This window comes from Antedon mediterranea, chromosome 9 (genome assembly GCF_964355755.1).
Source record: "Antedon mediterranea chromosome 9, ecAntMedi1.1, whole genome shotgun sequence".
Taxonomy (NCBI): Eukaryota; Metazoa; Echinodermata; class Crinoidea; order Comatulida; family Antedonidae; genus Antedon; species Antedon mediterranea.
The window spans coordinates 3,292,852-3,315,886 of record NC_092678.1 but is presented as its reverse complement, the minus strand read 5'-3'; the positions used below and the strand labels follow the sequence as shown (position 1 = coordinate 3,315,886).

Genomic DNA, 23,035 nt, shown 5'->3' with positions numbered 1-23,035 from the left:
CTATAATTACAGTATAACCTATTACAGAGATGCCTTTGGGCTTCATAAAGTGTCCCTTTTTAGGTGGGTTGAATAGGGGTTGAAATGAAACATATACTTCCTTATGTTCATTTTGCGCAAGTATCCCCTTGGTGTCCCAAAAGCTGTGTTCCACTGTATTGTGTTACCATGTACTGTGTAGGATACATTTTGTAAATAACCACTAACTGATTATATCAATATGTTTTTTATTTTTCCAGTGGCTTATTGCAAGAGCACGAAACCTAGCTTCCATCATGATCAACAAAATCACAAGTACTAGTCGCAAGTTCAACCGTAGCATTTGCCAAGAATATGACGGCATTGTACGAAAGATTACCGCACAGTCCGAAAGCACAGATCAACTCGTAGGGCTACAAGAGTATGTAGACAGACTCCGTACAGGACAGTTATTGCAGTTGCGAGAAAAACTTGAAATCGCAGCCTCGAACGTTCTTTTTTTGATGGACTATGCTTACCTTCCTAAAGATGATATAATGCTGAATGATAATACGTTTACTTGGCCGAATAGGATTATTCCACTTATAAGAAACAGGTAAGTTGGTGAAATGGCCTGGTGGGTGATAGCATGGAGGGGTGATAGCATGGTGGGTGATAGCCTGGTGGGTGATAGCCTGGAGGGGTGATAGCCTGGTGGGTGATAGCCTGGTGGGTGATAGTCTGGTGAGTGATAGCCTGGTGGGTGATAGCCTGGTGGGTGATAGCCTGGTGGGTGATAGCCTGGTGGGTGATAGCCTGGTGGGTGATAGTCTGGTGAGTGATAGCCTGGTGGGTGATAGCCTGGTGGGTGATAGTCTGGTGAGTAATAGCCTGGTGGGTGATAGCCTGGTGGGTGATAGTCTGGTGGGTGATAGTCTGGTGGGTGATAGCCTGGTGGGTGATAGCCTGGTGGGTGATAGCCTGGTGGGTGATAGCCTGGTGGGTGATAGCCTGGTGGGTGATAGTCTGGTGAGTGATAGCCTGGTGGGTGATAGCCTGGTGGGTGATAGTCTGGTGAGTAATAGCCTGGTGGGTGATAGCCTGGTGGGTGATAGTCTGGTGGGTGATAGTCTGGTGGGTGATAGCCTGGTGGGTGATAGCCTGGTGGGTGATAGTCTGGTGGGTCATGGCCTGGTGGTTGATAGCCTGGTGGGTGAATAACCGCATGAGGGACAATATCATACGAAGCCTGAAGATATTGAATAAAAGTAGTATACAGTGCACCCAAGGCAATGGTACCCTAAAGGGTCAACTGCTAATCTAAACTCAAGAGAAACAACTTTTTTTGTAATAATTTTTCCACTGTTAGTGAGACCAAGCTGCAGAAGGAGCATGACTATGCTGTGTCAAAACTCAACGATTGGAAGAAGAAATTCACAGCTCGAATAAAAAAAGAGATCATTGATGAAGTGAAATCATTTAAGTCTAAAGACCGCATGTCTGAGGCTAATAGTTATCAAGATGCCTTGAATGTGATTGGTCAAAAACTTGAGGAGTTTTACCAAGAGGTTAGTAGTTGCTGGCTAAATGAGCTAAATTGCTCAATGGTGTAGACATCACGTACAACAACTTTCATCTCCACTAAGGGTCTTTTTGTGTTCTGACAAGGGCTGAGATAAGATTTCGAAAGATGCACTGGGATCTCTAAAGAGATGAATACACTGGACTTCCAGTTTAAAGCCCATATACGATTACTAATTACCATATGCATAAGTAATTTTTATTCTTACTTATTTTACTTCTCAACCTTCTTAGAAATTACAAATCAACAAAGAGGAACAGATGTTGGACGTCGGTGAAGTAAGTCAGTACCCTCAGTTAGACGAAATGAAAGAAGCTAAAGAACCGTATGACAAACTCTGGAGTGCCGCCGTAAAATTCCACCTCATGTACGACAAATGGATGAATGGTCCTCTTTTGGAAGTCAATGCTGAAGATGTTGAAGAAGAAGTACAGACCATGTGGAAGACAAGTTACAAGTTGACAAAGATCTTTGCACATCCAGAGTTTATGGGTCCGATGCGTGCTGCAGCAACCATCAAAGGGAAGCTAGAAAAGTTCAAGATTAACATGCCACTGATAAACGCTCTTTGTAACCCAGGAATAAAACAACGCCATTGGGATATGATGAGTCAAAAGGTACTGTAATGGCAGCTTTCTCTATTATGGAAAAAGTAAAAGTCCTACCATACTAAATTGAATCTTCTAACATAAGTGAATTTTATTTTAGGTTGGATTTGATATGACACCATCACCAGAAACACCACTGATTGAACGCCTTCAGATGGGTCTTGAAAAGAATTTAGAAGATCTCAGTGAAATCAGCTCACAGGCAAGCAAAGAGTATGCTTTGGAAAAGGTAGGACTAATACTTACAATTCTGTCATTAAATTACTATCTCATCTTTCCTTCCCAATTATGTAGTGCCAGCACGCTAGATACACTCATCAGGTTAAAGTTCAAACTGACACAGCTTTTCTGGGTTGCATTGTTTATGTTTACAGTTGTTTTATTTTTAACATGCGTAGGCCCTAATTAAGATGAAAGGTGACTGGGAAGAGATGAACTTTAACTTCACTCCATACAAAGACACACAGATAAGCATCCTCTCAGCACCAGATGACATTCAGGTGCTTCTTGAAGATCATGTGGTCAAGACTTCCACAATGAGAGGATCGCCATTCATAGCACCATTCGAGGCAGAGATCAAAGAGTGGGAAGTTGGTTTGGTGAGTAATCCAAGTTTTTCTGGATGTCCAGGTACACTTGCTTATTGTACTTTTGTCTGAGAAGCAACAGGGTGTGAAACATGTACTAATTGAATTTTTATCTGTCCACCTTTATTTTGCTAATGATTAATAGAGATTGAAAGGATTAGCCTGCATAGCTATGACATGCTCAGGATTACTCAGAAGCTAACCTCACTTCGTACCTCAATGAATTACAAAATCCATATGAAACATTGTTGCCAAATCCCAGAGCTGTTTGTCCAACTCTGTATCCCACTGACTCACTCCCACTCTACATGTTGTAATTACTGTATGAATTGTTAATTTCTTTCCAGCATCGCATGCGAGACATCCTTGATTCCTGGTTGAAAGTACAAGCAGCGTGGCTTTATTTAGAACCGATTTTCGGCTCAGAGGACATTCGTAGACAAATTCCAATTGAAGGAGAAATGTTCACCATAGTTGATGCTAACTGGTAAAACACATTGGTTTTTGTTTTTTATATTTTTTTAGTCATCTGATTATGGAAATGTAAATATATATTGTCACGAACTCCTCTCACGTATGTTTCCGAGCGGTTGAAAATACTTTAGGAACTCCCTTGTGACATAAAAGTATACACACAAAATCCACAAAGTTGTAAAATAACTAAAAAACAAAGCTTTAATTTCAATCAACTTCAACTTTTAACAATCGAGTAAGCACTTTAAACAACAGCTTCACAGTAACTTTACAATATATTATCCAACCTCTAATCCAACAACCTTACAATAGTTTACATCCCTTTATATACAAGATGCTCCTATCCTTCTAGATCATTCTTTATACTTCTCATTATTACATGATTACAGTTTCTATTAATAGCACTTCTGGAATGTTCTTGATTGTTCTTATTAACTATACATGGTTTCTTAAATCAAAACATCTTATTCTAGAATTGTTCATGTAAATACTATGTTACTCTATATGTTAGGGAATGGTAATTTATTACAATATTTATAAAGTTGTTTATTTTATTGCTTTTCCTAGGAAAGAAGTCATGACAACCTCTGTGCTAAACACAAAGGCGCTTGTTGTGACATCCCAAGAACAAATGCTGGAGAAATTGCAGCATTCTGAGAGTCTGCTAGACAACATCCAACGAGGGCTTAATGAGTACTTGGAGAAGAAGAGGTTATTTTTTCCAAGGTCAGAAAAGTTTAAATTGAAAACTATTAAGAGCCAATTACTATTCAGTAATGTTTAATATCGCATATTTTTCTTTATTTCTTTTTTATTTTTAAATGCGCCTTGAGCACTCTGGAGTGGTATGTGCGCTATAAAAATCTTATTATTATTATTATTATTTATTACTAGTTACTAATTTTAGTGGAAGTTTGAAAGACGACAGCCTGTAGACTTAACCAATTTATTTTGATTTCTTTATTAGGTTCTTCTTTCTTTCCAACGATGAACTGCTTGAGATTCTCTCCGAAACCAAAGATCCTCTACGTGTCCAACCACATCTTAAGAAGTGCTTTGAAGGAATCGCACAGTTGACATTTACAGAAGACAAGGAGATTGTGGCGATGGAATCAGCGGAAAAAGAGAAGGTTACACTAAGTAATAAGATCATTCCTGCAGATGCTAAAGGTCTCGTGGAGATGTGGCTGATTCAGGTTCGTCTCTTTAAACACTATGATGTTTATGGGTTTTTTTTATTGGATGTGTTTTTTAGCGTTTACATTTCATTCAAAAGTATGATTGATTTTGAGACACATCTTAATTGTCAAGACACTGTCCATTTTCATTATTAGGATGACATACATATGGTTTTTAAAAAGAGAGTGATGAGTTTGAACCTCAAATAAATCTATGCACATTCATGTTTCAGCAACATATTTTTTTCCATTTCCTTATTAAATCTACTAAAAAGATAATGTTTCATGTTCTTTTAGGTAGAAGAAATGATGAAAAAGAGTTTACGTGAAGAAATGATCAAATCAATGGAAGCGTATGCAGAGGCACCAAGGGAAAGCTGGGTGCTGAAATGGCCTGGACAAATAGTTCTGGCTGTTGGCACAACTTACTGGACATTGGATGTTACTGAGGTAATTCTTGCTGATCATTTATTTTTCTTTTGTGAACTTGTTTTCAAAGAAAATGTTACTCCATGATAGTTACGTATTAAGTTTTCTATGGTACTACCAAATAGAGAAATAAAAATAATTATCTTTTTAACTTTGTGTTATTCTTATTTACCAGGCTATAAGTAAAAAAGATGGATTGAAACTATATCTTGACCAGTGCAATAAACAAATAGATGATATCGTTTGTTTAGTACGTGGCAGACAGAGCAAAATGACGCGTACAACATTAGGTGCACTTATTGTTATTGATGTACACGGTAAGACATGATATTGATGTTGACAAACATTCAACTAAATCATTTTAGACCACCCACAATATTAACGTCTACAAAACAGATGCGGGTAGTGTAATGTTATTGTATGTCATTTATTGTAATGATTTAAACTGGTTTGATATGCCAAAACAAATTGTATACTCAATCAATCAATTTTCTTATAGCTCGGGATGTTGTCACCAGTCTCCACGACAACAACATTAGTGACCCGCTGTGCTTTGCGTGGATAAGTCAGCTTCGTTATTACTTCGAAGAGAGCACAGTAGCTGTACGCATGATTACGACGACCGTACCCTATGGCTATGAGTATCTAGGCAACACAGGAAGACTTGTTATCACACCTCTTACAGATAGATGTTACAGGTTAGTGTGGCCACAGTTTGGAAATCACTCATTGGACAATTGTCAGTAGAAAGAGGCAAACTTTTAAATATAAACTTTTGTAAAAAGTATTTTGAATTTTTTTTTATCCACCTTCTCTAAAATCTTGTGGAAATTTGTCTTAATTTATATCTGTTTTATTTGCAGGACTCTAATGGGAGCTCTTTTACTGAATCTTGGAGGTGCCCCAGAAGGTCCAGCTGGTACTGGAAAAACCGAAACTTGTAAAGATCTTGCTAAGGCAGTTGCAAAACAGGTATACAATCTATGGGTGCTATGCTAAATCCTTGCTAACATAAAGCCACTACCTCAGCTTAGAAAGTATTTGATGATTGAATACTTTACTTTGTTTTTTTTCCTATTTAGTGTGTTGTTTTCAACTGCTCCGATGGCCTAGACTACAAAGCCATGGGCAAGTTTTTCAAGGGACTCGCACAGTCTGGTGCCTGGGCTTGTTTTGATGAGTTCAACAGGATAGAATTGGAGGTTTTGTCTGTGGTTGCTCAGCAGATTCAGAGTATCCAGAGAGCAGTAGCAGAGCGTAAAGAGACATTTGTGTTTGAAGGCACCAAGATCTCATTGGATCCATCGTGCACAATGTTCATCACAATGAACCCTGGGTATGCTGGGAGAGCAGAGCTACCTGATAACTTAAAGGTAAAGAAGAACAGCAACTTTATTATCAGCATCACCTTCCTTTAGTGTTTAGATCTTTATTTTTAGTATAGTTGCACATATGGGGACTTCTTTGTGTCAAGCTAGCAACAAATGAAGCTCATCTATCTGTCCACAATGATGAGGGCTGAGATGAACCAGTACACTGGGGACTTCCGAAAGGTGCATTGGGTTCTTTAAAGTAAGGAAAAGTCAGGTGTGTAAACTGAAACTCCAGTTTTAAGTCCTTATCTTTTCGACCACCAAAACTATGGCTGAAGTGGACATTGAACCTATACTGATTTTATTGCTATGGTTTGCTGTGCTCCTGCCTTAACCGATCGGCAACTCAACAGCACCAGAGTTTCGTTTGATGGGAAAAATCTGTCTCAATGGCAATTGATTTCTAGCATGCTCAGATTTTCACACTATCTACATTCACACTATGGTTTAATTACTTATTTAGTTTAACTTTACATTTACAGGTGTTATTCCGTACTGTTGCTATGATGGTACCAGACTATGCCTTGATTGCTGCTATTAGTCTGTACTCTATGGGATTTGTGAGTGCAAGAGGGCTCGCTACCAAGATTGTCGCTACCTACAAGCTCTGCTCTGAACAGGTACTTGTATGTTTTGTGTGCTTCACAGCAGAACTCCTATTCAGGGACCACAGAAAGAGCTCCCTTAATTGCTCCCCCTTAAGATGGGTTCTACTGAATTGGGAAATAGTATGTCAGAATGTTAGGTAAATCTTGCTTTAACAAAGTCTTAACAAGCTGCCTTTTTTCTCCAGTTATCTTCTCAACACCACTATGATTATGGCATGAGGGCAGTGAAGTCTGTCCTGACAGCTGCTGGTAACCTCAAGCTCAAGTTCCCAGACACACCAGAAGATGTCCTGGTTCTGCGATCAATCAAGGATGTTAATTTACCAAAGGTACGCTTTATATTTATTCAATGACTCTTTTACAAGATTCATTTAGCTCTATTTTTGGCAATGCCTTTTTATAATGATATTCATGATGTATGAATAAGTTATTCCGTCTTTTACTTCTTTAGTTCCTCTCTCCTGACATCCCTCTTTTCGAAGGCATAATATCTGACCTGTTTCCAGGTTTGGAGTTACCAAAACCTGACAGAAGCATTTTGGAAAATGCTCTTATTAGCAACATAGCTAAAAGAGGCTTACAACCTGTGCCTTGGTTCATTGAAAAGATAGTTCAGGTAAGAATAGTTATCTGTTGAAGAACAACTAGCATACTGTTATCTGAGAATGGTTCTACACAGCACACACTTAACCAATTACAGGATAGAAATTAATCTATGTATTTTTACATTAAGTCTTGTTTAGACTCTTAGGTAGTGGCTCATTTTTATCCTGATAAAGTTGGACAATAAAGAATGGACAATCACAGGTACTTATCTCTCCATTTCTTAGTTGCTACTACTCTCCTAATTTTCTTGTTACTTTTATTTGTATTGTAAGATTTATGAAATGATACTAGTGCGGCATGGTTTGATGATTGTGGGTGAAACCATTGGTGGTAAAACGAGTGCATTCAAGGTATTGGCTGGCGCTCTACATGACCTTTGTGTCAACAAGGAAATGGAGGAGTTTATGGTAACTTTTTAATTACTTTGTTCAATCTTTTAGTTTCATTTTACTTGTTTGGTTTTTGTTTACATCATTCAACTGAATTGAGGAAATTTGGATGAATTCCTCTAATAATAATAATAATATCCTGGATTTATATAGCGCCTAATGTTGTGAAACCTCTAAGTGCTGAACATTATTACCCCAACAGTGCAGTGCCTACCTTGAACGACGGGGGCTGAGATGGACCAGTACTACTCCCTACTCTTTGAAAAGATGAACTGAGTTCTTTAAAGTGCACATAAGCCATATGTGTACACTGGACCTCTATGTTGAAGTTTTTATCTTCTTAAGAAGATGTTTTACCACTAGAACAATTGAGAGCCTTGAACCTGTGCCGATTTATCACCTTTTATCACCCACACCTGCCCCACTCAATTTAATTTGAATGAGTTATTAAACAAAAGTTTTATTTCTCTAAGGTTGATTATCGAATTATGAATCCGAAGGCCATAACCATGGGTCAGCTGTATGGACGCTTTGACCCTATCTCACATGAATGGTCAGATGGTGTTCTTGCAAACATTTTCCGTGAACATGCTAGCGATACTTCTGATAACCGGAAGTGGTTAGTATTTGATGGCCCTGTTGATGCAGTGTGGATTGAGAATATGAACACAGTGTTAGATGACAATAAAAAGGTATGCTTGATACATTGGAATATGGTATATATAAATAAGATGTTCTTCTATTTTACCAATCCTAGGTTTCGTAAGAATGACTCATCAGGGAGCTTTCGATTTGCGAAGACTGACTAACAAGAAGTTAGATCGTTTCATTGTTGGCATTCAGGGAATTTTTGAACGTGCTTTGGTTCTTTCTAGGTCCAGATGACGACTGACGACACAATGCTCCTAGGTCATTGCAAACTGGAAACTGTCAGTTGTCTTTCTCCTAACTTTGTAATAAGAGATTTTTCCTGCATTTACCTTTCTTCTTTATCTTGCAGCTGTGTCTGATGAGTGGTGAAATAATTCAGATGAACAACAAACAAAACATGATCTTTGAACCACAAGATTTGGAGCAGGCATCACCTGCAACAGTCAGTAGGTAGGTTGAAACTTACACAATATGTATTTTCCACCTAAGTAGTTTCATGTTTAGAATGGACTTTATAACATCCATTTCAATGTGGACTAGTTGTTTCCTTGCTCAGCTAACTCCAACACATATATAAGAAATACGATTTTGTATTTTACCAGATGTGGTATGATTTACATGGAGCCATTGCAGCTTGGATGGTCACCTCTAGTGACATCTTGGTTGGAGAATGACGTGCCTGACTTTATAAACAAACAGCAACAACTCACAATCAAGGAAAGAACACTTTTTCTAGTTTTGTAAAGTCATATATTTGTGCTAAAAATCTTTAAATGTCCATATACTATACATGAAAAATCCATGCTATTACTTGAAAAATGTTCTATGTTTAACTGTAATTGGTGAGTTACTCGCTGTTGGATGCGTATGAAATAAATAAAAAATTAATAAATTTTTATTTTAATTTGTCAACAGCTTCTCTATGATTGGTTACTTCCTCCCTGCTTAAACCATGTGACTAAGAATTGTCGTCTAATCGTTCAAGCATCTCCAATGCACCTGACAATGTCCATGATTAAACTCTATGGTTGTTTACTAAATGATGTGCGGTAAGAAATAAACATACACAGCTCCAATATAATGCAATCACTGTTGGTTTCATTACCAAAAATGTTTTTAATTTGAAACAATGGAAATTTACTAGTGTAAATTTGGTGCTTTTTCATATAAAATATGTTCTTATTAATAATTATATGTTTTGATTTCCTATTGTAAATTGTAAATTTATATATATATATTTTATACATATTGCTTTTTCAAATCAAAATGTAATTGTTCTAATACTGTATTTGTTTATAATATTTTTGATAACAATCAAGCTTTATTAATACTAATATTATTTATCTGTTGACTTTTGTACATTGTTTATTAATAATTAATACTTATTGTTATCATTAATAATATAATGTTTATGTGATATATATAATGTTGTTGTTTCACATTGATTGATGTTGGTTTGTTTTTGTTCACCATGTGACGATTGCTTTTTGCTTTTTTTGCAGCCTAATTCGAAATAGGTAAGGCTTTGCTGTTTTTGTTGTTTGTTTACATTTTGTTTTTTATCATTGCATATAGTAACAACCAACCATCATGCATTTCAAAATTTCAGACTTTTTTATATATTTGTATTACTTATTATTAAAGTATCTTATTTATAATTAATTTGATTTATTATTTTCTTTGATACTGCTTACTAAATTTGTACTATTTTTATTTTTGAGTGTTAGCAACTTAGTGCCACATAGCAAACCGACTTTGACAAAATGTACCCGTAATTGGCGTCTTTGATTTGGTGACCTTTGTACTCTGCTTTTCTTATTTGAAGAAGTATATTTATTAACTTATAAAAAAGTCCCACAATGCCGAGCATGGCGCTTAGAATGAAAAAGAAATGATCCTCAGCATGGCTATAAGTCAATTGTGAATAAAATTAACAGTTTTAATTGTGTTTCTACATTTTTGCTGCTATTTATTCAAATACAGGAAGAATAAACATTTTTATTCCATATATGGGTAAAATATGTTTTGTTCATCATCGTCTATTATATGTAAAAAATGTTTTATCATTATTTTGTATAGTTTCTTATGTATATTCTTCCAACATAGTCAAATAATTAAGTGTATGCATGTTCATTATCCACATTCAAACTGTAAACAAACTCAGTAGATGTTTTAATTTGGTCATGACAGTTATTGTATAAAGGCAATATAAAATATTGCATGTTAATTTTGATTTTGTATTCAAATGTCAAATTTGACATTCATAATTGTTTGTATGATAATTTAACTATGATATTCATATCCATAGAATTTGATATTTCAAAAAGCATTAAGTTTCAGTTGTATTTGCAAATTTCAGAGAGGACACAGATGACGATTTTGGAGAAGAGGAGGATGCAGATAATTCTACTCCATCTTTATCTGAGCAGAAGTTGAATGATGAGAGAACCAATATGGTCATATGTTACTTCCTCTTCAGCATTGTCTGGTCAGTAGGTGGCGTTGTCGAAGGATCCTCAAGAGAAAAGTATGTTTTAATCAATGCCAAATGTTTTGAACTTGCATTGTGCAACCAGTTGCTGCAGCAGCAACGTCTAACATCCTAAGTGACAGTGAACAGTGTCAACACATACCCTCTTCCCTCCGCACTATCAAACTTAATGTGACAAAATATAATGTGATGGGCTCATACATGGACATGATGACATAATTATCATATTTGGGTACATCACACTTTTTTGTCAAACTAGTTTCATAGTGTAGACAGAGCTTTTAGACAAGTCTTGTCATAAGGCTTGCGCATATCAATGCCGTTGGTTCTGTGGCAGAATCTAGAATATATCCCAGGAATATGTGATTCTTAGGCAACCATGTTGAACACCTACTTTTAAGTAAATATTCACACTGTTATTTCATAGCTTTAGTGAGTTCTTCAAGCAACTCTGTGACATGGACACAACTGGCAAATTCCCACGACCCAAGGATTTGAAATTCCAGCGTAGCTTGATCATTCCCAAGAAAGGGTCCGTCTATGATTTTGTATTCATGCGGAAAACCTACGGATCATGGACTTCTTGGGAAAATCTGGTGGAAAAACCAGAGCTTGGTCCTAAAACACAGGTAGGAAATACATTGTTGAGTTGAAGTATTTTGCTGTTTTGCTTTTCTCTTTGTAATTAATTTTCTCAAACCAGAAAAAACATTTGCTTTTAATGTGTGTACTTGCTGTTAAAATTGATTATTTGAGCTAAATTATTTTGCTGTTTTACCTTTGCTTTTAATGTGTGTTGTACTGCTTTTAAAATTGATAAAAACTACTTTTTTAATGCTTTACTTTTATGGGCCATGAGAATAGATTTCTATCAAAATCTAATCTATATTATTTGCTAATTATTCACCACAAACTTTTTATATTTTCTATTTATCTTCTTGAAAAATTTGTACTAACTTTATACCATATTGGTATAAAGCCCACTCCAATGCCCCCAATTGCTAGCCCACTCCAATGCCCCAATATTAGACCACTCCAATTTTCCTCCAATATTAGACCACTCCAATTCTTCCAATAGCCCACTATGCCAAGTTTTGGTTTGTTCAATACGGTATGTTAGCACAGTGTAATACCCCTTTCACACCAAAACTCCGGAGTGTCTCCGGAGACACCCCAGGGTTTATGACCATTCAAAACGTCGAGAAACTCCGGAGATACCCCTTTCACACCAACCTAGCAACACCGGGGTTTATAAAATAAAATTGCAAATGTCGCCCTCTATTTTGTTTGTTTACATAGCGACGATCATTAGAATCATTTTAATTAATAATATTTTAAATTTAATAATTACTTTCAAAAGTCTCAGAAGTAATATAATGTTTTATTTATACTACTTATTATTTTCTAGACCCGCTATATATTTTTTACAAATATTTATAGTGTTTTAAAATAAAACTAAATAAATAATTGATTGCGAGGATAACCTTTTGACCCGAAACACTCCGGAGTTTGATGTTGGTACCTTTCACACCAAAACACCGGGGTGTCCCCGCAGTTCGCTCTCCGTTCAGCTGTTCAACCCCGCAGTTTTAAACTCCGGAGTTGCTTGATTTTACCTTTCACACCAAACAGCGGGGCGTCAACTCCGGAGTGTCTCCGGAGTTTTGCTTTTGGTATGAAAGGGGTATTATATTCTTTATTCTTATTCTATTTGTTGTGAACTAATCACTCTCATTCTTTGATTTTCATCTTGCTGTTTTTATCTTCACTTCTTATACTTCTCACTGGCTTCATCTCAAGGCTGATGACATGCATCAGGTTATGGTAAGAGAAACATCTAAAAACAATCGTGATCTAAGCTATTTGTAAATAAGAACTTTGTAGTGTTGAAACATATCTTTCCTTGTTACTTTCACAGGAAGTGTCCCTTTAATAAGGTTGTGAATGAGTGTTCTACTGTATCACCTAATTATAAATTTACTGACTATTGTAAAATAATTTTTGTCTAAAATCTATTGATAAAAATTGATTTAGATCTATCTATAGTTACATAATTTAACTTGGGTTATGCCATTTCTTTATAGGTCAATGAGCTTATTATTAAAACCGTAGAAACCGAGAGACAGCTCTATTTCCTACGCAAGTTTCTGTTACAAGGAAAACCACTTCTTTTTGTTGGTCCAACCGGCACAGGCAAGTCCGCAATCACAAACAACTTTCTGCTAGATCTTGCAGCACAGAACTACATTCCAAATAATGTGAACTTCTCTGCGCAGACAAGTGCCAACCAAACACAGGATATTATATTTTCAAAATTGGACCGAAGAAAGAAGGGCACTTATGGTCCACCAATCGGAAAGAAGCTTATTGTTTTTGTTGATGACTTGAACATGCCCGCTAAGGAGAAATATGGCGCTCAGCCCCCAATTGAGTTATTGCGACAGTGGATTGATCACGGGTATTGGTTTGATCGTAAAGACACAAGCGTTTTACAGCTGATTGATATTTTGATGGTGTCGGCAATGGGACCACCTGGCGGTGGAAGAAACACGGTGACATCACGCTTCTTGCGACACTTCAATATCATCACAATCGATTCATTTGATGAGGAGACAATGAAGAACATCTTTGCTCCTATTATGGACTGGCATTTTGACAAAGGATTTGAAAATAGTTTGAAACGATATTCTAGAGTGAGTTGATTTGTATTATAGGACTTTATAAGCACATCACAATATAAAATTAAGCTCTGTCTACATTATCAAACTTTATGGACTTGATGATGTCATATCAGTACCATATTTGAGCATATCACCACCATATTTGGATACATCTTTTTAACACCTTTTTTGTCAAACTAGTTTGATAGTGAAACAGAGCATTAGATGTTATTTTTATTTTCATTTCTAGATAATGGTATACGCAACAACAGCGGTTTACATTGAATCCATCTCCAACTTTCTGCCAACTCCAACCAAATCACACTACTTGTTTAACTTGCGAGATTTTGCCAGGGTTGTCCAAGGCATTCTGCTTATCAAACCAGACTGTGTTCCATCAGGCAATGAAGGAGCTAAGAAGCTCATTCGCTTGTGGGTGCATGAGGTGTATCGTGTCTTCTATGATCGACTGGTAGACGAGGATGACAGGCAGACATTTTTTAAGATTATTAAGGTAAGACTGAAACATGATTGATAATGTGGTTTATTATGACACCTCCTCTCTGAGGACTAGACAGTTGCTAATATCAATATGGATTATTTTGCACCAGAACTATTTCAAATTTGATCTTAACTGAAAGGAACTAGTTGTGCAAGGTGCACTCATGTCCACTTTCGAGCAGCTGAATATAACTGCAAAGGAGTGGCATGATGAGGGTGATGATATGAAACTGATTGTAACTAGTCGCAGTTACCCATACTGGACATGCAACATGATTTGAAGTTCTGTTCAACTGAATGAAACTCAACACAATTCAAAGCAACTGTGCACATGTCGACATATATTTTATGCCAGTTGCATTCAGTTGCTCATATTGCTCATGTCGTTCAGTGTCTGTTCTTTTCTGTGTCTCCCTAACATTACGTTTACAACCTGTTGGCAGTATGCCTACAGTAATAAACACAGTGAAAGATACTCATTTATTATTTGCTTTTACTATTGGGTCATTCACAGAATGTTGTCCAAAGTCAGTTTAAAGAGAAGATGAATGCCGTCTTCTCGCATCTGACTGTCTCTAAGGAGGTCAACGATGACAATATGCGAAGGTAAGATTTCAAATTAACCTACAAAAATACTATAATTATGATTACACGGTACAAATCTACAGTTCTCAATATTTTGATTTTCTTCACAATATCAATAAAAATAAATGAATTTATACTGTATGCATGCATGTGTCCTTTGTAATTTCTAATTTATGTTTGAATTTGATATTTAAAGTAATAGTGCTGGCCCGGAATTCCGAGATGAGAATTTACGAAGGTATACAATATTGCCGGTTGTTTCCTAACTCACGGTTTAGATGTTTGCTAATAATTCACTAATATTAATATTTGTTAACAACCTACCTAACCTTATTCAATGGTTTGCATCCATCAAGATAGTCTAAACAATTTTAAATCTGATTTTTTCTGGTTTAGACACAACACTACACTATGTATTTTGAACGACTTAATCTTGTTTGAGCTGGGGGTTAATTTGAGCAGCAATGACCGTACTTACAGCAGCAAATCAACTCCCCTTTGAACCTAATATTTTTAGACTGTAATCAAAGATTGCCATTCACAAGCTATATATTATAAAGTTCTTTTCAACTGTAAAATGTTACAAATTATAACCATCAACCGGGGTTATAGCCACCAGGGTTGGTAAGATTTCAACCTGACCACTTTTTGACAGAGGCCTTCGACAACTCTGTAGCCTGCACAGAGATTGTCCCCTTTTCTTGCAACTACCGCACCACTTAATTTTTTCATTTTTACGGCACTGTCAACAGTACCACCAGGTAAAGCAGTGGGTATAATATAATCACAAACATAGGAATTTTGGTGTTTGGATTCACCTTACTTTAACGCACTTTTGGTATGTGAATACTTGATAAGTTATCCATGATATTTTTATCAAGAATATGTACTTATTTACAGTTTGTTCTTTGGAGATTATGTCAAAACAAATAATGAAGATAAAGTCTACGATGAAATAACTGACTTTGGAGCTCTAAAAGAGGTATTTAAAAACCTATTATTTTTAAAGTACAAGATTTGAAATAGGTTTAAAGTTGAATAGAAATATTGAATAAACAACTTTGATAGAGAAAAATTATATAACTAAAGACTGTTTTCTAGTGTATTAGTAATTTCCGAATTCCTCACCAAGATTTGAATATACACAGCTTATGCAAGATAAAAGTGCCCTTGATTGATTCTTATTGTTCTCCTTTAGACCATTGAGAAGTGCCTAGATGAGTATAATTTAATGAGTAAGGCTCCTATGGACTTGGTCATGTTCAGATTCGCAATTGAGCACATCTCCAGGATAAGTCGTGTACTCAAACAACCTAATGGACATGCTCTACTCGTTGGTAATAAAGATGTTCTTTTTAACATCAAATTCATTATCAAGCATTGTTTTCAATTTACAACAATATATAACTTATATTAGGTCCATACATGGACATTGTGACATGCTTCCTCACAGACACAGTTTTTCTAGGCACAACTGACAATCAGCCAATGATAAATAAGTACATCCTAGGTCTGCACGAATCAAAAGCTCCCTATTGTTGTTTTGTTCTTGACAGGTATCGGTGGCAGTGGACGTCAAAGTGCAGCCCGCTTAGCTGCCTTCATGGCTATGTATGAACTTGTTACCATAGAAATAACCAAGAATTATACCATCAATGACTGGAAAGATGACCTTCGTAAACTCTTGAGGAAGGCTGGTGATGATGGGCTACAAACAGTATTCTTGTTTGGAGATCACCAGATAAAGGTTAGTACAACTATCTGTCCAACATGTCTTAATGAAAGTGTCAATGTGATCATGGACACACTCCATGCCTAGAGAAAGAAAACATAGCAATAGATAATTATGTTTTAAGAATAATTTCTTTGTTCCCTTACAGGATGAGTCGTTCTTAGAAGATGTTAACATGATACTGAATACAGGTGATATTCCTAACCTGTATGAGAACGAAGAGAGATTAGAAATAATTGAAAAGGTAAGGAACATAAAGGGAAAATAGTGAGGCATTTCATACTACCAGAACAAAAAAATTTGACTTCATACCAAATGTGACCATCTGATTGTGTATTGAATGTGAAACTTCTTCCTTATAGATGCAACAAATCGCAGTAGCTGAGAACCCCAAGATAGAGACCACACCCCTGAACATGTATAACAAGTTTGTGGAGCGTGTTCGACGGAATCTGCATGTTGTTTTAGCATTCAGTCCAATTGGTGATGCGTTCCGTAACCGACTACGAATGTTTCCTTCTCTTATCAACTGTTGTACCATTGACTGGTTCAAGGTAAACTGAATATATTTCTAAATCAACTCCAAACATTTTTTCGTTCTTCAAACATCACCATACAACAAGTTTACATGGGCTACAGTCCACTATTATTTATTTGTTATTTATAATTCCTTTAGGCATGGCCTGAGGATGCTCTAGAGATGGTGGCTCACAAGTTCCTTGACGATGTGGAAATGTCTGATGAACTCCAGTCTGAGACTGTGGTCATGTGCAAACACTTCCATGAAAGTGTTAGAGCGATGTCTGATACGTACGTCCAGTTCCATTTTTTCATATAATGTGATATAACTTGATATGCCACTAGACTACTTGAGGTTTTTTTTATTCTACTTTCTGGCATTTAGAAGATTTTCATTTCTTACATTTGTGCTTTTCAGGTTCTACTCTGCTCTTCGGCGACGCATCTATGTGACGCCAACATCGTACTTGGAATTGATCAAGACATTTAAGAATTTAATGAGTAGGAAACGGCTAGAGATCTTAACTCTGAAAAACCGCTACATTGTCGGTCTTGAAAAACTGGAGTTTGCAGCTAATCAGGTTGGTACCTAATATTTTTGTATAATAACTGGAGAAAAAAAATTGGTTGGTATTTGTTGCAGCCAGACAAAGTCAAAGGACTGTTAAGTTCCTATATCGGCAAGGTAAGCTCGGTGTCCTGTTGTTTCATTGCCTTGATGCTACTAATTTTAGTGATTCCTTAAGAAATTATTAAAAACACATTTATTCATTAAGGCATATGGAAATCATGAGGTTTCTTAAAGTTCTAGAATTTTATAGTATACTTTTTCCTGACCAGCATTATCTTTGGGGTGCCTCTGTCTTGGTTGTTGTCTCTGAGCAGCCGGTCGTCTGTGGCAAGGCAAATGTGTATCCTGCTCCTTTGTTTGGTCACCTAGGTAGGGGTCCGGGACCGCGACAGAACGAGAACGGATGGGCACCCTCCAAAGAAATTGCATTTTATTTGTCAGGCATTTGTATGATTTGTTTTTATTTTTTGAATGCGCCTTGAGCACTCTTGAGTGGTATGTGCGCTATAAAAATCCTGTTATTATTATTTATTATTCCTTAAGGTTATATCTCTTTTTTGTATATGCTTTTACTAAACATCATTGGTTTTCACTTTAGATTGCTGTAATGCAGGAAGAGTTAACAGCTCTTCAACCAAAGCTGATTGAAACCAGTGAAGAGACTGTAAAACTAATCGAGATCATCCAAGCAGAGACAATGGAAGTAGATGCAAAACGCCAGGTGATCTCTGCAGATGAAGAACTGTCCAACAACGCAGCAATGGAAGCAAAATCCATCAAAGATGAATGTGAACAAAAACTTGCAGTGGCAATGCCAGCTCTAAATGCTGCGATCCGCGCTCTGGACACTCTTAAGCAAGCTGACATCACTGTGGTCAAGTCAATGACCAATCCACCACCAGGAGTTAAGCTTGTTATGGAAGCAATCTGTATAATGAAAGGAATCAAGCCAGAGAAGAAAGCTAATGATCAAGGCAAAATGGTGGATGATTACTGGCCTGCTGCTAAAAGAGTGAGTTGTCAAGAGAATCTCATGTTACTCTCATCCAAACTCATGCTCAGAATAGTGAATGTTGGCAGTATTCCATTTATCTTAAGGTTTTGGTATAATACTGGGGAGATATGTAGGGTGTAATTGCAAGTGATATTGGACTAACATGTGAAAAGCATGGGTTCAATACATTTGCCATTTGTATCCTTAGGCAAGACCCTTTACTCTTTATTGCCTTCCATGGGATGTTTTAAAGCTGTGTACCTAATAGCATCTGTGCACAATAAAGTACATTGTTTGCCAAGAGTAAATTGCCTCCAAGTGTGCTGATCATGGTCCGATCCCCAGAGCCCAGTTAATATTTTTATTTTAAAATTTTACAGATGCTTGGTGATATGAAATTCCTTGAGTCATTAAAAGACTACGACAAAGACAACATACCAGTTAGCGTTATGAAGAAAATCAGAGAGAAGTTTATTGATAATCCGGACTTTGAGCCTAGTATTGTTAAAAAGATCTCCTCAGCCTGTGAAGGGCTTTGCAGTTGGGTTCGAGCCTTGGAGGTGTATGACAGGGTGGCTAAGGTTGTAGCACCTAAGAGGGCTAGCCTGCAAAATGCTGAGTCTACCCTGGAAGAGCAGATGTTGAAACTGAATGAGAAGAGAGCGGCATTGAAAGAGGTGACAGACAAGCTTCAAGGTCTTAATGATCATCTGGATTCCAAGTTCAATGAAAAGAAGGTAAATGATGTATATGACAGAAGGGTGTTGACGAAATCATCCAGAATTTGATGTCTGAAATTCAGAAATCTCAATCCTCCTGTGTGAAAGTCTTAGTTTATTTTTTTTATTGTAATTTTATAGAACTTAGAGGACCAGATTGAGATGACAAGATTGAAGATTGTCCGTGCAAAGAAACTGATCTCTGGTCTTGGTGGTGAAAAAGAGAGATGGCAAGAGGTAGATAGAATACAGTAGTTAATCCTTTGCTTAGTCATTAAAGATAATATATCTTGTGGAGGATACAGATTGGATGTCATATCCAGTTGTGTCAGACTTGCATACTCCAAATGACTGGATGCTAGTTGTTACAAACAGTAGAACTACAGGTGATTGGCTATGCAAATTATATTATAATGTTATGCAATGGTGCTAAAAGTTATTATTTTTTAATACCTTTAGCTTACCGAGCAGCTGAGTGCTACGTATGTGAACATTGTCGGTGATGTGTTGCTTTCTGCTGGAGTTGTTGCGTACCTTGGTCCATTCACGTTGTCCTTTAGACAGGTAAATTACTTTCAATGTTCTTAAGTATACTTTGATGAAAATAAATAACTTTTCCTCTTTTTCTAAAATTTGATTATTGTGTTGACAGGAATGTTTGAAGGAATGGTATGAGATGTGTCAGGACAAATCAATTCCAGTTTCATCTGTGTTTTCTCTTTCGACAACTCTTGGGGATCCAGTGAAAATTAGAGATTGGCAGCTAGCTGGACTACCAGTCGACAAGTAAGACTATTAAATGACTGTTAATATCTAGGCACATACAGTACTCGATAGCAAACACATATACTTTCATTTAAATAATGTTGCAGTAGCCAAGTGTTTAGGACTCTTGAATATTATACAGACAGGGTTAATTTTCAGAACAACCCAGTCCACTCTGCAAACGAGAACCTGGTAATAAATGCTATGGAGAATAAAGAGTAGGATTGGAAAAGAATTGGCTACCCTACCACATAACAAAGAGGCTTATTGCAATGAGCTTCTAACAGCTCATTCCCTGCAGTCTGAAATAATACAGGACCTTCCCTTTTTTATGCTAAATAAATGATTGTATCTATCATCTTATTACAGCTTTTCTGTGGACAATGCATTAATTGTAACAAATGCAAATCGTTGGCCTCTAATGATAGACCCTCAAGGCCAGGCGAACAAGTGGGTAAAGAATATGGAGAAGCCTAACAAGTTGCAAGTGATAAAGCTCTCGGACCCCACGTACACCAGGACACTGGAGAACTGTATCCAGTTTGGGCAGCCATGTTTACTGGAGAACATTGGTCAAGAACTTGATCCAATTCTGGAACCACTTCTTCTGAAACAAACCTTTAAACAGGTAATGTTTATTATGAGCGAGTTTTGTTTACTTTTCTTCAGCTAAGAATTTACCACATAAATTAAAAACATACAGAACGCCACGCAAAGATTTTTAGCAAGGCATGCTCTTGCTAAATTTTCGTTAATTGGCAAGCACATACCAACTAGATGTGTACGTCTGTTTTTATTATTCATAATTAACTTGTTTTATTTCTTTTTGTTTAGCCTGATTCACCAATGGATGTAAGTGATCTCATTGAAATGACTTATTGCATTGCATGCTTGAATAACTTTCCTTTGCATGTAGAATATCAAATGTAAAATCCTGTCCAATCATTCTTAGGTTTATTTAGTGTGGATTTAATAGAAGATAAGTTCTTGATCCAGTTTCACTAAAGTTCAATTTAGTCAAAATCAGAATTGTTTAGTGCACGTCATGTGGAAGATTTGTTGTTGTTTTTGTTTCATATAAAACAATAAATACCGTATAGCAATTCTATGGGGTTAAAACTAATGAGTAACTTCTATAAAACCAGGTGTTATATATTATGGTAAATAATTATACCAGGTGATTGGACTGCTAAAAACAATGGTCGTCAATATTAAGAGGGTTCAAAGTGCATTGGTGGCTAATATAATTTATTTTATTATTTTTTTATTTGTTATTACATTTTAGAAGCTTGTTATAGTTATATTATGTTATTAGAAGTTTGGTTATATTATGCATGATATTTCGTTAAACAACTCTGGTGTAATACCACAATTTTTGTTAAAAAACATTGTGAGCCTTATCAAATTATATCACCATTATATCAACTTTGTGTCATTATCATAATAGTCAGTATAGTTTATTGATCCCGTTATCATTTAGTGTTAGCATAGATGTTAATGTTTGCTGCTAATATAAATTAAGTATAGAGTGTTATCACCCGTAAACATTCCCATTATGTTGAGCTTGTCATAGATTAGACACAAATACATATAAACGCCCTTGCACGCTTTCAATATTTATTTTAATTTATATTAAATGAAAGTATTATACAATATAAAACAAGCATGAAGATGTAATTATTCTCAAGCCAATGGGATGGTTGCTAACTTTTAACACTATCCAACCAATCAGGTTGTTAGTAGGTTCGTATATTGTCCACTCAAAATGCAATTTATATCAAGCCAATCAAAAGGCTTATTTGTATTTTTACTTATATGCCATCAATTTTTGGTTTTCAGAATGGCTTGGACTATATCCGTATAGGCGACAATGTGATTGAATTCAGCCATGACTTTAAGTTCTACATCACCACACGACTACGAAATCCACATTATCTCCCAGAGGTGTCTGTTAAGGTAACTCTTCTAAACTTCATGATAACACCTCTTGGTCTTGAGGATCAACTCCTTGGTCTAGTAGCTGCAAAAGAGAAACCACAGCTGGAAGAGAAAAAGAACCAGCTGATTCTGGAAAGTGCAAGGAACCGCAGACAGCTAAAAGAGATCGAGGACAAGATCCTTGAAGTATTGTCATCCTCACAAGGCAACATACTGGAGGATGAGACTGCCATCGAGATCTTGTCCTCCAGTAAAGTTCTGGCAAAAGAGATTGGAGAGAAGCAGGAAGCAGCATCTATCACAGAGAAAGAGATTGATGAGACAAGGAATGGGTATAAACCAGTAAGTACTGCATTCATTTCCAAGGCCCTTGTTATACAAACATCCATAAATAGCATTGATAATTTCAAATATACCTAGCGCGCTCTAACCCAAGCGTAAAAGATTTTGATCAAAAACTCATACTTTCGTCATTAAATGGAACTACAGTTTGTCAAAAATGTTATTACCACATTTATGTTTTTGCCAAATATCTGAGGTAGATATTAAAGATGATTATTAATTAATTAACTATCTCAGAATAAAGAATAATTTATTTATAGCTATACATAAAAGGAATATTTCTGTTTGTTTTTTACAGGTTGCTAAGCACTCATCCATCCTGTTTTTCACAATATCTGACCTGGCTAATATTGAACCCATGTACCAGTATTCACTCACTTGGTTCATTAACCTCTATTCACAGGTAAGTCATTAAATACAGAAAGTGTAAACCAGTAAAAACTCTATAGAGCATTTGGAGGTGGAACCATCTTAGCTTCAAGGCGCCTCAGATTAACAAATACAACATTTTAAAACAACTAACAGAAACATCAATTAAATCTTCCAGAATTAACAATAAATTGTTGTACATAATAAAATAATAAAGCATTTTCACAATTCGAAAGATCGGAACCAAAAATAAAAATTTCACTTAAAAATGTAAAATTAAATGTAAAATTGGAGCAATGGGTTCTAATTGATATTGATGTGTTTAACTTCCAGACTTTTCTAATGTGCTGCCAAAAAAATCTAGTTCAATGCTCTATATACTTGAAATTGCCATACCTCAATTACA

At 36.2% G+C, this 23,035-nt stretch overlaps 1 protein-coding gene across 1 annotated transcript in view; it reads left to right on the top strand.

Moving 5' to 3' along the window:
- LOC140059059 (dynein axonemal heavy chain 3-like) overlaps positions 1-23,035 on the top strand; it is a 62,020-nt gene that overhangs the window by 27,418 nt on the left and 11,567 nt on the right. The window contains exons 12-53 of the mRNA XM_072104876.1: positions 240-574; positions 1,328-1,526; positions 1,774-2,157; positions 2,249-2,377; positions 2,547-2,747; positions 3,083-3,222; positions 3,777-3,935; positions 4,177-4,405; positions 4,685-4,837; positions 4,992-5,133; positions 5,316-5,514; positions 5,680-5,788; positions 5,899-6,189; positions 6,672-6,809; positions 6,983-7,126; positions 7,249-7,413; positions 7,676-7,810; positions 8,266-8,484; positions 8,793-8,893; positions 9,046-9,178; positions 9,359-9,492; positions 9,946-9,960; positions 10,803-10,970; positions 11,362-11,563; positions 13,019-13,627; positions 13,845-14,108; positions 14,610-14,701; positions 15,581-15,662; positions 15,879-16,017; positions 16,237-16,427; positions 16,561-16,656; positions 16,775-16,966; positions 17,089-17,222; positions 17,350-17,512; positions 18,101-18,514; positions 18,877-19,233; positions 19,357-19,452; positions 19,675-19,779; positions 19,868-20,001; positions 20,350-20,608; positions 21,820-22,260; positions 22,559-22,663. Coding sequence (XP_071960977.1) covers positions 240-574; positions 1,328-1,526; positions 1,774-2,157; positions 2,249-2,377; positions 2,547-2,747; positions 3,083-3,222; positions 3,777-3,935; positions 4,177-4,405; positions 4,685-4,837; positions 4,992-5,133; positions 5,316-5,514; positions 5,680-5,788; positions 5,899-6,189; positions 6,672-6,809; positions 6,983-7,126; positions 7,249-7,413; positions 7,676-7,810; positions 8,266-8,484; positions 8,793-8,893; positions 9,046-9,178; positions 9,359-9,492; positions 9,946-9,960; positions 10,803-10,970; positions 11,362-11,563; positions 13,019-13,627; positions 13,845-14,108; positions 14,610-14,701; positions 15,581-15,662; positions 15,879-16,017; positions 16,237-16,427; positions 16,561-16,656; positions 16,775-16,966; positions 17,089-17,222; positions 17,350-17,512; positions 18,101-18,514; positions 18,877-19,233; positions 19,357-19,452; positions 19,675-19,779; positions 19,868-20,001; positions 20,350-20,608; positions 21,820-22,260; positions 22,559-22,663 — 8,097 coding nt within the window. The remainder of the gene's footprint in view (positions 1-239; positions 575-1,327; positions 1,527-1,773; positions 2,158-2,248; positions 2,378-2,546; positions 2,748-3,082; positions 3,223-3,776; positions 3,936-4,176; positions 4,406-4,684; positions 4,838-4,991; positions 5,134-5,315; positions 5,515-5,679; positions 5,789-5,898; positions 6,190-6,671; positions 6,810-6,982; positions 7,127-7,248; positions 7,414-7,675; positions 7,811-8,265; positions 8,485-8,792; positions 8,894-9,045; positions 9,179-9,358; positions 9,493-9,945; positions 9,961-10,802; positions 10,971-11,361; positions 11,564-13,018; positions 13,628-13,844; positions 14,109-14,609; positions 14,702-15,580; positions 15,663-15,878; positions 16,018-16,236; positions 16,428-16,560; positions 16,657-16,774; positions 16,967-17,088; positions 17,223-17,349; positions 17,513-18,100; positions 18,515-18,876; positions 19,234-19,356; positions 19,453-19,674; positions 19,780-19,867; positions 20,002-20,349; positions 20,609-21,819; positions 22,261-22,558; positions 22,664-23,035) is intronic.